We start from the raw sequence: 16,315 nt of genomic DNA, 5'->3' as shown, positions 1-16,315 counted from the left end.
CTGCAATTTTTATGGCCGCTGCTACAGAAGCGGCTGCAACAATACCAAATTTTTCAGGCATGCAACAATACCAAATTTTTCAGGCCTAATTTTTCTGGTACTCTCTGCTGACATCTCTGTCCATTTTTGCAACCGTGGATATTAGATGTATGCTAAGGGTAGCATGGTGGCTCAGAGGTTAGCACTGCTGCCTTGCAGCGCTGGGGCCTTGTGTTCAAATCCCACTATGTGCTGCCTCAAGGAGGGCTCTAACTATGTGCTACCTAATATGGGGGAATTTTATGTGCTGCCTAAAGGGGAGCTCTAACTATGTGCTGCCTAAAGGGGGATCTAACTATGTGCTGCCTAATATGGGGGAATCTAACTATGTGATGCCTAAAGGGGTCTAAAGCATGTTATTCCAAACCATTTAGGAATAATAGGTGATTTATGCCCTTTATGGATTAAAACCAGACTCTGCATCAACTATGTAATTTTCCATGGGAGTTTTGCCATGGATCCCACTCCGGCACGCCATAGTCCACGTGTTAGTCCCCTTATAACAACTTTTAAATCACTATTGTGGCCAGAAAGAGTCCCTGTGGGTTTTAAAATTCGCCTGCCCATTGAAGTCAATGGCGGTTCGCAAACTTTTGCGGACGTTCGCGGTTCGTGAACCGAAAATTTTATGTTCGCGACATCACTAACTGAAATATGTGGGTTATTCCTGACTAAAAGGGGTATTCCAGTGAAAAACATTTTTTTTTTCATATCAACTGTCTCCAGTTAAACAGATTTCTAAATTACTTCTATTAAAATCTTAATCCTTCCAGTACTTATCAGCTGCTGAAGTTGAGTTGTTCTTCTTTTGTCTGACATCAGTGCTCTCTGCTGACACATCTGTCTGTCTCAGGAACTGTCCAGAGTAGGAGCAAATCCCCATAGCAAACCTATCCTGCTATGGCCAGTTCCTGAGACAGACAGAGGTGTCAGCAGAGAGCACTGTTGTCAGATAGAAAAGAACAACTAAACTTAAGCAGCTGATAAGTACTGGAAGGATTAAGATTTTTTAATAGAAGTAATTTACAAATCTGTTTAACTTTCTGGAGCCAATTGATATTTTTTTTTTTTTTACTGGAATACCCCTTTAATATAGTGAAGCACTCAGACGGATCCCTCCAAGGAACAGCTCAGGATAAAAGCGGCACACAAGACTTCAAGGTAAAATGGTTTATTTACCCAGCATGCAACGCGTTTCGCTGGACAACTAGCTTTATCAGGTTGCCTGATGAAGCTGGTTGTCCAGCGAAATGCGTTGCATGCCGGGTAAATAAACCATTTTACCTTGAAGTCTTGTGCGCTGCTTTTATCCTGGGCTGTTCCTTGGAGGGATCCGTCTGAGTGCTTCACCTGTGTTGCCAGGAGCGGCTGCTGATCTTCGCCCGTTGAGGTTTATTCCACGCTTTATACCATAGTTGTACTTGGTTGCAGTACAACTTTACTCGGTGAGCATTTTTGCTTTTTTCCATCTCCTCTTTATAATACGGTATCACACTAGGAGCGCTCTCCATGTCTATATTTCCTGTAATATGGTATCATTGCTAGAAAGAAGAGAAAGCTTGCCTAACTGTAGTATATTTAGTCATGATGGTAAACACCTCTGGGTGACCATAGCTAATTTTGTCATTGCTTCAATAAAAAATACCAGGGGGAAATTCTTATTTGCTTCTTTAGTACAGCCATTTGTATGCTTGTAAGTAATGTATTTACATGCAACAAATCTGTAAAGAAGTTGCACAATGTTTAGGGAGTTAATCATATCTATATGTATGCTTAAAGGGGTATTTCAGTGAACAAAAAATGTTTTCAAATCAACTGGTGCCAGAAAGTTAAATAGATTTGTAAATGACTTCTATTAAAGGGGTACTCCGGTGAAAACCTTTTTTCTTTTAAATCAACTGGTGGCAGAAAGTTAAACATATTTGTAAATTACTTCTATTAAAAAATCTTAATCCTTCCAGTACTTATTAGCTGCTGAATGCTACAGAGGAAATTCCTTTCTTTTTGGAACACTGATGACATCACGAGCACAGTGCTCTTTGCTGACATCTCTGTCCATTTTAGCAACCATACATAGCAGATACATGCATAGCAGATGTATGCTAAGGGCAGCATGGTGGCTCAGTGATTAGCACTGCTGCCTTGCAGTGCTGGGGACTTGGGTTCAAATCCCACTAAGGACAACAATAAATAAAGTGTTATTGTTATTATGATAATGTCATCAGAGAGAACTGTGCTCGTGATGTCATCAGAGAGCATTCCAAAAAGAAAAGAATTTCCCTGTAGTATTCAGCAGCTAATAAGTACAGGAAGGATTACGATTTTTTAATAGAAGTAATTTACAAATATGTAACTTTCTGCCACCAGTTGATTTAAAAGAAAAAAGGTTTTCACCGGAGTACCCCTTTAAAAAGTTCTTTCCAGTATGGCCACAGTGCTCTCTGTTGACACCTCTGTCTGTGTCAGGAACTGTCCAGAGCAGAAGAGGTTTTCTATGGGAATTTGCTTATAATCTGGACAGTTCCTGACTCGGACAGAGGTGTCAGCAGAGAGCACTGTGGTCAGACTGGAAAGAATTACACAATTTTCTAGATCTGTTGCCAGTATTTCAGATGGAAAGCAAAGCTCCCTAACAATGTAACAATGTGTAACTCTTCATTAAATGTCACAATATGATGCACCTTTTAATGGTTTGATTCTAATTGTATTGTGGCTGTTCACTTCAGATGCTTGTTTGACATGGTAAGAATGAAAACAAATTAGTTCTTCTAGCTCCCTGGCTTTTTTATGAGCTGTCAAAATATATGGTTCTCATGATTTTCTGCATCTTTTCAGATCCAAGGGTTAGAGGATGGTTAATGCTGGACTCCTACCTTCCCACTGTTTCTTTGACTATCCTTTACCTCATTTCCATATGGTTGGGGACCAAATATATGAAGAACAGACCAGCATTCTCTCTCAGGGGTCACTTAATCGTTTACAATTTTGTGGTCACGTTGCTTTCCTTATACATGTTGATAGAGGTAAGTGGCTGACATGTTTGTGTTTATTACATCTCACTGGTAATTCTCTTTTCTTATTCTCTGTACTATACAGTGGTCCCTCACGTTACAATATTAATTGGTTTTGGGACGACCATTGTATGTTGAAACCATCATATGTTGAGACCAGAACTCTATGGAAACCTGGTAATTGGTTCTAAAGGCACCAAAATGTCATCCGAAAATAGGAAAAAGTGAGAATTAAAGAAAAATAAGTAGATAACTAATATAGATAAAGCAAGTACTTAATATAAAGGTAAGAAAGATCTGCTGGGAGCTGAAAATCACTCTCTATGTCAGTGTTTCCCAAGCAGGGAGCTTCTAGCTGTTGCAAAACTACAACTCCCAGCATGCCCGGACAGCCAAAGGCTGTCCGGGCATGCTGGGAGTTGTAGTTTTGCAACAGCTGGGGGCACCCTGCTTGGGAAACACTGGTCTATGTAGAGGACAGGAGCTTCTTCGGGGTCCTGTAGAGTACACGCAATGTCCTAAAAAGTAACATGGAGTTGCCCTCACCTGGTGTCCAAAGGAGCAGGTAACCCTGGTACAGGTAAAGTTTACAGAACATGTAATACCTCCCTGTACTGTAGGGGGCGCTACCAGACACCAGTCAGTGCATACGCTTCAGTAATACAGGTAAAGAGTACAGAACATGTAATACCTCCCTGTACTGTAGGGGACACTACCAGACACCAGTCAGTGCATACACTTCAGTAATACAGGTAAAGAATACAGAACATTTAATACCTCCCTGTACTTTAGGGGGCGCTCCCAGACATCAGTCAGTGCATACGCTTCAGTAATACCGGGGTTTTACCAGTGAATGCCCATTCTGATTGATCAGTTCTTCCGGCCATTGACACATTTCACAGACTGTCTGTAGCATTGTATGTTGAGTCTGGTTTCAACTTACAATGGTCCAGAAAAGACCATTGTATGTTGAAATGATTGTATGTTGAGGCCATTGTAAGTTGAGGGATCACTGTATTCCAAAAGAGGACTCTGCAGACTTCAGAGCTTTAGAGTTCGTTCACACGCTCATAACTAGCAGCAGGTTTCCCACTGTGGGAAATCGAATGCGAGTTACCTCACCATTTACTTGTATGAGTCCACAGACAATCCGCAATAGTGTCAGATTTGCAGGCTGCCAGCGGACCTGTTAAAATGAATGGTAGCGTTACTCGTAGAAAAAAAACATTATATAAAAGAAGCGATCAATAGAAGTACAAATAATATAGTTAGCTGTATTTAACCCCTATTTATATTAACCCGTGCACATAGTGTCCATGTTGCCACTTTTTTGTTGTTTACAAATGTAAAGCTTATGCCAAGCTTAAAAAAGCAAAAAAATGGCAGTTATATCAAAGCAAAAGCCCTGAAATTAATGGTTAAAGGGGTACTCCACTGGAAAACTTTTTTTTTTTTTTTAAATCAACTGGTGCCAGAAAGTTAAACAGATTTGTAAATGACTTCTATTTAAAAATCCTAATCCTTCCAGTACTTATCAGCTGCTGTATACTACAGAGAAAGTTCTTTTCTTTTTGAATTTCCTTTCTGTCTGACCACAGTGCTCTCTGCTGACACCTCTGTCCATTTTAGGAACTGTCCAGAGTACAAGCAAATCCCCATAGCAAAACTATCCTGCACTGGACAGTTCCTAAAATGGACAGAGGTCCGTAGTCAGACAGAAAGGAAATTAAAAAAGAAAAGAACTTCCTATGGAGCATACAGCAGCTGATAAGTACTGGAAGGTTTATCATTTTAAAATAGACTTTTTCCTACACATCTGCAAGTATATTTGGATTTACCTTCTTTATGGTCAGAGCACCACCTGCTTCTTATGTGTATGCCGCCATAGTGCTTACTACCCAGTGATCGCAAACTAAGCTGTGCCAAACTGCTTCTCTTTATCATTTACAAATCTGTTTAACTTTCTGGCACCAGGTGATTTAAAAATTTTTTTTTTCCAATGGAGTACCCCTTTAAAACATAAAATATGCATAAACCTGTTAGTAACTAGCACCTACATTTTTACTCAGTGGAAGGGGTCTGCTCCAGCCCAGCTTTCTTTACCCAAGAGAGGGAACTAATTTAAGGCAGTCACTCCTTGTAAAAGGATGTCTAGAGCAGTCTACTTCAGAGTAAGAAAGAGAGCCAACTGTCCAATCTGCCTCTTTTCAGAGTCCATTCATATAATCATTCAAGAGTCTCATGCTCATATTTGACTTGTAGCCCCCGCCTCTCCCCTCTTGCTGAAGTCCATCCCCTCTTTCCTGTGCCTGTAGGTGACCGTGGGGAAAAGGCTTAGGCTGGAGAGAAAATTAGAGATGAGCGAACTTACAGTAAATTCGATTCGTCACGAACTTCTCAGCTCGGCAGTTGATGACTTTTCCTGCATAAATTAGTTCAGCTTTTCGGTGCTCCCGTGGGCTGGAAAAGGTGGATACAGTCCTAGGAGACTCTTTCCTAGGACTGTATCCACCTTTTCCAGCCCACCGGAGCACCGGAAAGCTGAACTAATTTATGCAGGAAAAGTCAGCAACCGCCCAGCTGAGAAGTTCGTGACAAATTGAATTTACTGTAAGTTCGCTCATCTCTAGAGAAAATCCTAATACAGAAACAATGCATAGTGCATGTAAATTATTGGTATTTATATGTCAAATAAGTGCTTACAGTGCTATGGAATTGAAGGAAGGCCACTCAGTGAGAACCCTCTGTTTTTAATCTAGAACCTTTTACGTGATATAGTTACATAGTTAGTATGGTTGAAAAAAGACATACGTCCATCAAGTCCAACCAGGGAATTGAAGGGAAGTCAAGTCTTTATGTGTAGTGTTTTTTCAAGTTGTGAACCTTCACTGTATTGTCTTCATGAAGAACATATAATAACACCATTCAGAAAGAATTTATCTCCTTAATTAGCATTTTAAAGATATTTATGATAAGAAGCTGCTTGAGTCGGGTGACTTTAACATGGGACACTTTGTAATGTTCAGCATTTCTTTCTTGGGTTCACACAGTACGTTATGTGTGCTAGAGCTCTGCTGAGATGAGGTTTCCAAAGTTCTCACTGTGTCTTTGTGACACAACATGCAGCAACAGCAAATATGTTTCAGTTCTGTGTCTTGTGAAAGATTTTTCTTTTAAATAGTTTGCCCATTTTTTTTCAGAATGACATGACCTCTGGGTCTGTTTTAATTCAATATTCTTTTGTTCAGATAACACAGAGCATTCTGTACTTTCTGTACTTGCATTTTTTAACCAAGATAGAAAGTGAGAACAAAGAAAAGAGAACCATGTAGTATTCCTTTTACAAAGCAGACAAAGACCCCCTTAAAAGGGTTCACTTAATAACCATTTCAGAAATAGTCTGAGGAAAATGTTACTAGGGTGACCCCTAACTGCTTGTAAAGTAGAACTCCAGGATCTTTGTCCTGCATACTGCGGTGGAAGTCACAAAAATTAAATATGAAGAGTAAACAAAAAGAATGGTAAATGAGGGCCAACAAATCACATTTTGTACATCCATGTTTTCCCCTCAAATAAAATTTGTCCTGACATAAAGTTCACTTTAAGGGGTTATCCAGGAATCGAATAACAGACCTATTTTCTTTTAAAGACCTCTCCCTGTCTGTCTCCAGTTTGGGTGTGATATTACAACCTGGCTCCATTCACTTCAGTCGAACTGAGCTGCAGAACCACACCCAACATGGAGACAGACAGGGATCCGTCTTTGAAAGAAATTATCTCTGTTTCTCGATTCCTAGATAACCCTTTTAACAAAGTGGCAAGTAGACTAAGGCTGGGTTCACACCACGTTTTTCAAATACGGTTACCATATACGGTTTTCCGCTAAAAAACGTATGGCAAAAACCGTATGCAACCGTATACAACCGTATGACTCTAAATTAAAATGTATACGGTTTTTCCCCGTACGGTTCTATCAGTTTGCATCAGTTTTTGCCATCGGTTTTGCTATTTTGTTGGAATTAGTTTTCCAGCAATTTAATAAAGTTATTATTGTTCTACTGAAATTCCAATCTGCGCATGTGTCAACTCCAAAAACGGATTAGAAAAACCGTGTGCAACCGTATTCTGAAATTATATGTACGGTTCTCATAGACAACAATTTTAAAAGAACCGCATACGGTTCGCATACGGTTTTCCAACCGGAGGCAAAAACGTGGTCGACAGCGTTTTTGCCTACGGTTGAAAAATCGGCAAAACCGTATCCGAGGCAAAACGGATGCAACCATATACAACATTTGGAATACGGTTTCCAATGAATTCTCTATGCATACGGTTTCGGACACTGTCGTATACGTTTTTTTGCGAAAAACCGTATACGGTTACCGTATTTGAAAAACGTGGTGTCAACCCAGCCTAAGTTTGGTTTGCTCAAACCTGTGGCTGTACCATGCTACATATTTTACTGCCTTATGGATGATATTCTGAGGTTTACCCAAAACGTAGACTATAAACAAGTTATGAATGGGGTCTTACTTGGCTTTGTAGTCAATAGTTTGCATTTCCTTGATAGTCCTGGATGGTTCCATTAAAATAATTTCCCATACATTTGTGTTTTTTGTTGCTTTTTTTTTTTTTTATTAAAATTATATCATAAAGATACAATGAAACAAAGAGGTCAGTGGTTTATAATTGAACATAATAGTTAAAAAAATGTACTTACAGGCTCAGTATCAGAATATCTGTGGGACCCCAATTTACCTTCTGTGTGGTGGAAAATAACTGATCCTAGCATTATTTGCTTAGCTAAGTACATGGTGCAGCTCACAAGTTCTGTGCCATGCTGGCAGTCATCTTCGCTTTACACACACCAACCAGTCACAAAGGTATGGGCACACTGCCATAGATAGTATTCATTTACTCTTACATCAGTGATTTCTCATGTACTAATGGTCACATTCAAGGACAATGTAGGTCAGTGGGGAGAATATGAGATGTAATAACGGTGATTTCTAGCAGGAAGGAACTATGCTGTGCGATGGCATTTCATAAGTATAAGATACAAGTAAATTTACAGAGCATTCCTTTACAACACTTTCTGAGTCATGGCCGTAAATGTTGGCATGCCTGAAAATTTTCAAGAAAATGAAGTATTTCTCACAGAAAAGCATTGCAGTAACACATGTTTTGCTATACACATGCTTATTCCCTTTGTGTGTATTTGAACTAAACCAAAAAAGGGAGGAAAAAAAGCAAATTGGACATAATGTTCCTCATTTACTATTGCAAACCCGACATGTTTTGATCGGGTTGTGCGCCAGATTCTGTCATATTGCGCCAGAAATTCTGTCTGCGCCAGAATTTGCCCCAGAATTGAAATTTAGCTAAGAAAACCCCAAAAACGGGTGTGGCCGCTGGGAAAAGGGGGTGTGGGGATGTGTTTCAATGTGGTGGATTTGAGCTGAGGAAAACCAGACAGATCAGAACATGTGTAAAAAAAAAGTAAAACTTAGGGAAAGTGGAAAATGTAGGGAAACCTTAGTAAATACCATGGACAATAAATTGTAGGGAATTAAAACCCACAAAGAAACCTACACAACACTCTTAGTAACTCAGGGCCAATGTCACATCAAACTCCAAAAATAACTGGACAAAATTATTGGCACCCTTTCAAAATTGTGGAAAAATAAGATTGTTTCCAGCATGTGATGCTCCTTTAAACTCACCTGTGGTAAGTAACAGGTGTGGGCAATATAAAAATCACACCTGAAAGCAGATAAAAAGGAGAGAACTGTCTGAGGACTTGATAACCAAAATTGTGGAAAAATATTAACAATCTCGAGGTTACAAGTCCATCTCCAGAGATCTAGATTTGCCTTTGTCCACAGTGCGCAACATTATCAAGAAGTTTACAACCCACGGCACTGTAGCTAATCTTCCTGGGCGTGGATGGAAGAGAAAAATTGATGAAAGGTGTCAACGCAGAATAGTTTGGATGGTGGATAAGCAGCCCCAAACAAATTCCAAAGATGTTCAAGCTGTCCTGTAGGCTCAGGGAGCATCAGTGTCAGCGGGAACTATTCGTCAAGATTTAAATGAGATGAAACACTATGTCTCTGCTGAAACAGAGACATAAAAAAGCAAGACTAAATTTTGCCAAAATGAACTTGAGTAAGCCAAAATCCTTCTAGGAAAACATCTTGTGGACAGATGAGACCAAGATAGAGATTTTTGGTAAAGCACATCATTCTACTGGTTACCGAAAATGGAATGAGGCCTACAAAGAAAAGAACACAGTACCTACAGTGAAATATGGTGGAGGTTCAATGATGTTTTGGGGTTGTCCTGCTGCCTCTGGCACTGGGTGCCTTGACTGTGTGCAAGGCATCATGAAATCTGAGGATTTTGGGTCGCACTGTACATCCCATTGTCCGAAAGCTGTGTTTGCGTCCAAGATCTTGGGTCTTCCAGCAGGACAATGACCCCAAACATACATCAAAAAGCACCCAGAAATGGATGGCAACAAAGTGCTGGAGAGTTCTAAATTGGCCAGCAATTAATCCAGATCTAAATCCCATTGAACACCTGTGAAGAGATCTTGCGTCCGGTCCCGGTATATAACGCGGGGTCACGCTGTGACCCCGCATCATACCGGGTCGGTCCTAATGGCTAGTGATAGCCGGGACCCTGGGCTAATAGCGTGCATCACCGATCATTGTGCCGCGCGCTATTAACCCTTTAGTCGCGGGTTGATCACCACGTCTAAAATGAAAGTGAAAGCTTCCCCGCAGCTCAGTTGGGCTGATCGGGACAATCCCGATAAAATTGTGATGTCCCGATCAGCTAGGACGCCAGCAGAGGTCCCCTTACCTGCCTCCGTCGCGTCTGATCGGCGATTGATTGCTCCAAGCCTGAGATCCAGGCTTGAGCAAACCCACCGCAGATAACACTGATCAATGCAAAGCTATGGCTTTGCAGGGATCAGTGTAAAAGATCAGTGTGTGCAGTGTTATAGCCCCCTATGGGAGCTATAACACTGCAAAAAAAAAATAAAAAAAATAAAAAAAAGTTGATTAAGGTCATTTAACCCCTTCCCTAATAAAAGTTTGAATCACCCCCCTTTTCCCATTTAAAAAAGCAAAAAACTGTGAATAAAAATAAACATGTGGTATCGCCGCGTGTGGAAATATCCGAATTATAAAAATATATTGTTAATTAAACCAAAGGTCCATGGCGTACGCACCAAAAAATTCCAAAGTCCAAAATAGCGTATTTTTGGTCACTTGATTTTTTTCAGAAGTACTACAAAAGCAAACCTATGTAGGTAGGGTATCATTTTAACCGTATGGACCTACAGAATAAAGATAAAATGTCATTTTTACCGAAAAATGCACTGCGTAGAAACGGAAGCCCCCAAAAGTAAAAAAAAACTTAATTTTTTCTTAAATTTTGTCGCACAATGAATTTTTTTTCAGTTTCCCTGTGGATTTTTTTTGGTAAAATGACTAATGTCACTGCAAAGTAGAATTGGTGGTGCACAAAATAAGCCATCATATGGAATTTTAGGTGCAAAATTGAAAGCGTTATGATTTTTAGAAGGTGATGAGAAAAAATTTAAATGCAAAAACGGAAAAACCCTGCGTCCTTAAGGGGTTAAAATTTCTGTTGGGAAAAGGCGCCCTTCCAGTAAGAGAGACCTGGAGCAGTTTGCAAAGGAAGAGTGATCCAACATTCCGGCTGAGAGGTGTAAGAAGCTTATTGATGGTTATAGGAAGTGACTGATTTCAGTTATTTTTTCAAAAGGGTGTGCAACCAAATATTAAGTTAAGGGTGCCAATAATTTTGTCCAGCTATTTTTGGAGTTTGGTGTGACATTATGTCCAATTTGCTTTTTTTCCTCCCTTTTTTGGTTTAGATCAAATACAAAGGGAATAAACATGTGTATAGAAAAACATGTGTTACTGCAATCCTTTTCTGTGAGAAATACTTCATTTTTTAGAAAAATTTCAGGGGTGCCAACATTTACGGCAATGACTGTAGTTTAGTGGTTTGTTTCCTTCAATAAAACCCAGAACTTCTCTAAGGAGGTGAATCTAGAAATGTCTCATAACATTTTTTTTCTGCTGTGCCTTGAGAGCTGAAAAATACCTGAGATTTCATTTGATCCTATATATCCTAATAAAGGTCCTTCATATATCCTGAAAAAGCACACAAATGACTCAGCACTCAATAAAGGTATAGAATATTTTCTATACCACAATTCTTAACTTTTATTTAAAAGAAAAAAAAGTTATGTACAAATATTTTATAACTTATCCATGTACCCAGCCTACCCCAGTCTAAATAAAGAACTGTAAGCTTTTCTGGAGGGACAGAATAAATGTTGCTTTCTAGGTATTGTGGTTGAAGGAAGTATTAACCACTTCCTGACATTTGATGTACAGGTACGTCAAAATGTCAGGTGGGAGTATGAAGCCGGTTTAGGAGTAGAGACAACTCTGTATGTGGCGGTTACTATCCTTCACCTGGGATGTTTTTTCACTTTAAATAGTCATCCAGGTCCTTTTTGAACTAATAGTTAGTTCACCATGACCACTTGCTCTGACAGAAAGTTTCATAGTCTCACTGTTTATTCAGTTAAAAGAGGCTTTTCAAAATCTATCTGCAAAAACTGATCTGATTTCAGGACTGCTTTTGCTGTGCTTTTCATGTGATCTTTTAGGTGTTTTTTTTTTTCTTTTTTCTTTTCAAACTCCTATTGATTTCAATGTAAGCTTCCAAACAGGAGCAGAAAAGTGACATGTCACTTTTTTAGTTTTTTGTTTCATTACCCTATTAAAATAAATGGGGGCTAGACATCAAGCGTTTTTGCAGCATTTTATAGGGCTTTTTTTAGACTTTTTTTTTTTTTGCCCCTGTAAACGTACCCTTACCATAAAGAATCCTATTCTGGGTTGTTGTGGAAACCTTTTACATTCATACGCCACAGTATTACAATGTACATGTGCTACTCTGCTGAGAGCCGAGACAGACATGTAACCACATTGGGCTGGCACACTTACTGTAAGCCAGCTTCTTGTGGTCTGGTGATTGATGATGTACCAACACTAACTGAAGGTGGAGGCAGCGCTCACCGAACCAGAAAAAACTACATGGCTTCCAGGACCACTTGAGTGTAATACTATTATAACTTATTTTTATAGCATCCTTGATTCCTTGACACTGTGCCTTTCATGGGGGTTACAATCCATAACAAAAACGCAAGTACAATAAATGTGAAATATTTCATGCTGTGGATGCGCCGATGGCAGTCACAGAGGGACTGCAGAGCAAGCTCCCAGCTGTGGCTGGGTAGCTCTCTGTGTCTGCTCTTCGCAGTGGATTTCTACAACGGGAAATCCGCATCTATAAGTGGACACACAGAGCTACCCGATTACAGCCGGGAGTTCACTCTGAAGTCCCTCTGTGACTGCTGTCGGTTCACCCGCAGCATGTAATATGCTGCGGATATGGCCCATGTGACCCTGCCCTAAATGGGTCAGTAAATATGTTATTACATGTTAAGACTGTAAAACCTCTTTAACACCTTAAGGACCAAAGGCGTACCGGTACGCCCTTGGTCTTTGGTGCTTAAGGACCGAGGGTGTACCTGTACGGGAGCTGAGCATGCTTCAAACCCGAAGGGGTCCTGACTGCTATCAACAGCCAGGACCACCGTTATTGCCGGGCATCGCTGATTGGGCCGACGCCTGGCATTAACTCTTTAGACGCCATGATCAAAATTGATTGCGGCGTCTAAAATGTAATGAAATCGCAATGTCCCATTAGCTGAACGGATGGCAAGAGGACCCCAACCTGCCTCCTCAGCATCCTATCGGTCCTCTACTGCTCCAGGAAGCCTCAGCAGGCTAGAGCAGCAGAGCACCGATAACACTGATCAATGCCGAGTCAAAGCTCAGCATTGAACGGTGTATGCAATCGAAGTTTGCATGGTATAGCCCCCTATGGGGACAAAATAATCATAAAGTGTACAAAGTTAAAGGGGTACTCCGCCCCTGGCATCTTATCCCCTATCCAAAGGATAGGGGATAAGATGTTAGATCGCCGCAGTCCCGCTGCTGGGGACCCCGGGGATCGCTGCTGCGGCACCCCGCCATCATTACTGCACAGAGCGAGTTCGCTCTGTGCATAATGACGGGCGATACAGGGGCCGGAGCAGCTTGACATCATGGCTCTGCCCCTCATGACATCACGGCCCGTCCCCTTAATGCAAGTCTATGGCAGGGGGCGTGACGACCGCCACGCCCCCTTCCCATAGGCTTGTATTGACGGGGGCGGGCCGTGATGTAACGATGCTCCGGCCCCTGTACTGCCCCTCATTACGTGCAGAGCGATCTCGCTCTGTGCAGTAATGATAGCGGGGTGCTGCAGCAGCGATCCCCGGGGTCCCCAGCAGCGGGACCCCGGCGATCTGACATCTTATCCCCTATCCTTTGGATAGGGTATAAGATGTCTGGGGGCGGAGTACCCCTTTAATAAAAGTAAATTAACCTCTTCCTAATAAAAGTTTAACCCCCCCTACTTTCCCATTTTTAAAAATAAAATAATGTAATAAAAAATTTTAATTATGATATTTGATACGTAAATGTCCAAACTATTAAAATATAAGGTTAGTAAAACTGCACGGTTGATGGTATACACTAAAAAAAAAAAAAAAAAAAGTCCAAAATTGTGAATTTTTTTTGTCACTTCATATACCATAAAAAAAATGAACTACTACAAGAACACTATGAAGAATAATTCAACTAATGGACAAAAATGGTCAATTTTATTACATCATTTAAAAATCAATACACATTACAGTTATAAAAACACATAGGAAAAATGCCCACTGGGGGGACAGACAAAAGGTCGACACAACCTGCTCCCTCATGTGACTTATAAGAAAGTAATATTTAAAAAAAATGAACAAATAGTCCCAACAAAATAAAAATGGTACGATAAAAACTACAGATCAGGGCACAAAAATTTACCCCTGATACAGCCCGTATGCAGAAAAATAAAAAAGATATGGGGGTCGGAAGATTATAATTTTTTTAAAATAGTAAAATAAAAAAACGACAAATTGGGTATCCTTGAAACTGTATGGACCTACAGAATAAACATAAGGTGTAATTTTTACCGAAAATTGCACTTTGTAGAAATGAAAGCCCCCAAAAGTTACGAAATGGCGTGCTTTTTTTTTATTTCACCCCACAAGCAATGTTTTTTTTTTAGCAGATTTTGGTATAAAATAAGTGACGTCATTACAAGAACAATTGACGCAAAAAACAAGCCCTGTTGGTGCAAAATTTTAAGTGTTATGATTTTTAGAAGGGAAGGAGGAAAAAAACAAATATGCAAAAATGAAAATTGGCTGGGTCCTTAAGGGATTAAAAAGGGGCCTACATTATGTACGTGCTTAAAAAAGCATATTGATAGTACTACTGTTGCAGGAAATAACTTTTTTTTAAAGAATTAGTTTTCAATATAAAAATCACTCTTGGTGTTTGAAAGAGCACAATCCTCAGTTGTTAGTGTAATAGCAATAGTTTTTAAAGGCTTGATCCCTAAATCATGTTAGTATGTGTGTTGTCTGCATTAGCATTTGCTCTGTCCATGCCTAACTTATGTCTTGTGCACAATGCATAGTTAGGATGTGCCCTGGTGAATGTTGGGGGTGGTATTCTAAGGCTGCATAGAGAGAGGCTCTGGGAAAGTTTTAAAGAGTCTTTAAGAAAAAAAACAAACGTCTGAAACACTTTATTGTAGGTGGGTAGAATCTCGTATAAGAATCCGGTTGTATACTTTCTAGAGAATTGACTGTAGACAGCTTTCTGGATCTCCGCAGCAGTTTGGACTATAAGCCTATCAGCTTGATTCTTCTCACACAGCAGCAGGCCACCGTGCTAACATGCAGAGCATGAACAAGCGCTGTGCTTTGGATTAATAGCCTGGCTGTTTCTACAAGTAATGCTATGTGTGCCAAAGGTCGGCAACCCATGAATGCAAGGATAAATGCCAGCTCCATTCAACTAAGGCACGGGCTCTTTCCTTTTCATTGAAGAGTGTAGTACTATTTGTGTAGCATGCAAATTTTATTTCTGCATTCAGAAAATGTTTCCTATCAGGCAAAGTAAAGTATAACAAAAATTCAAAGGGCCCCTAACAAAGTGAGGAACAGATCTCACCCCTACCCCTTATTTATTTTTTTTACTGAAATTTGACTTGAGTATTAAGCATGGGGTGGATTGCTGTGTCAAATGGCAGATCTTATGCACCAAGGAGCAGCCATTTAACAGTGTTAGATAGCAGAAAGCCACCATTATGTTTTTCTCTGTATAGAAAGTAACATTTCTGCATTTGAAGGGGTCTTGTCAACCTTATGGGTCATACACAGTTGCTGTGTGCTGCAACCCTAATTACACCTATGATTAAGAGTTATGTTGACTTCATGTTAGGCATATAAACCAATGGGTGCACTTACTGGATACATCAACATATACACTGCTCAAAAAAATAAAGGGAACACCTAAACAACACAAAGTAACTCCAAGTCAATCACACTTCTGTGAAATCACACTGTCCACTCAGGAAGCAACACTGATTGACAATCAATTTCACATGCTGTTGTGCAAATGGAACAGACAACAGGTGGAAATTATAGGCAATTAGAAAGACACCTTCAATAAAGGAGTGGTTCTGCAGGTGGTGACCACAGAACACGGAGTCTACAACCCACACAAGTGGCTCAGGTACTGCAGCTCATCCAGGATGGCACATCAATGCAAGCTATGGCAAGAAGGTTTGCTGTGTCTGTCAGCGTAGTGTCCAGAGCATGGGGCGCTACCGGGAGGCAGGTCAGTACATCAGGAGACGTGGAGGAGGCCAACAACCCAGCAGCAGGATCGCTACCTCCGCCTTTGTACAAAGAGAGCACTGCCAGAGCCCTGCAAATTTACCTCCAGCAGGCCACAAATGTGCATGTGTCCACTCAAACGGTCAGAAACAGACTCCATGAGGGTGGTATGAGGGCCTGACAGCCACAGATGGGGGGTTGTGCTTACAGCCCAACACCGTGCAGGACATCTGACATTTGCCAGAGAACACCAAGATTGGCATATTCGCCACTGGCGCCCTGTGCTCTTCCCAGATGAAAGCAGGCTCACACTGAGCACATGTGACAGACATGACAGAGCCTGGAGATGCCGTGGAGAACGTTCTGCTGC

At 40.6% G+C, this 16,315-nt stretch overlaps 1 protein-coding gene across 2 annotated transcripts in view; it reads left to right on the top strand.

Moving 5' to 3' along the window:
• The window catches only part of ELOVL2 (ELOVL fatty acid elongase 2), a 174,146-nt gene that overhangs the window by 118,811 nt on the left and 39,020 nt on the right, over positions 1–16,315 (top strand). For both annotated transcript variants that reach the window (XM_056521164.1, XM_056521163.1), the window contains exon 3: positions 2,875–3,062. In XM_056521164.1, the coding sequence (XP_056377139.1) occupies positions 2,875–3,062 (188 nt within the window). The remainder of the gene's footprint in view (positions 1–2,874; positions 3,063–16,315) is intronic.

The sequence above is a fragment of the Hyla sarda genome, chromosome 5, assembly GCF_029499605.1.
Source record: "Hyla sarda isolate aHylSar1 chromosome 5, aHylSar1.hap1, whole genome shotgun sequence".
Taxonomy (NCBI): domain Eukaryota; kingdom Metazoa; phylum Chordata; class Amphibia; order Anura; family Hylidae; genus Hyla; species Hyla sarda.
This window is presented reverse-complemented; position numbering and strand designations above follow the sequence as displayed.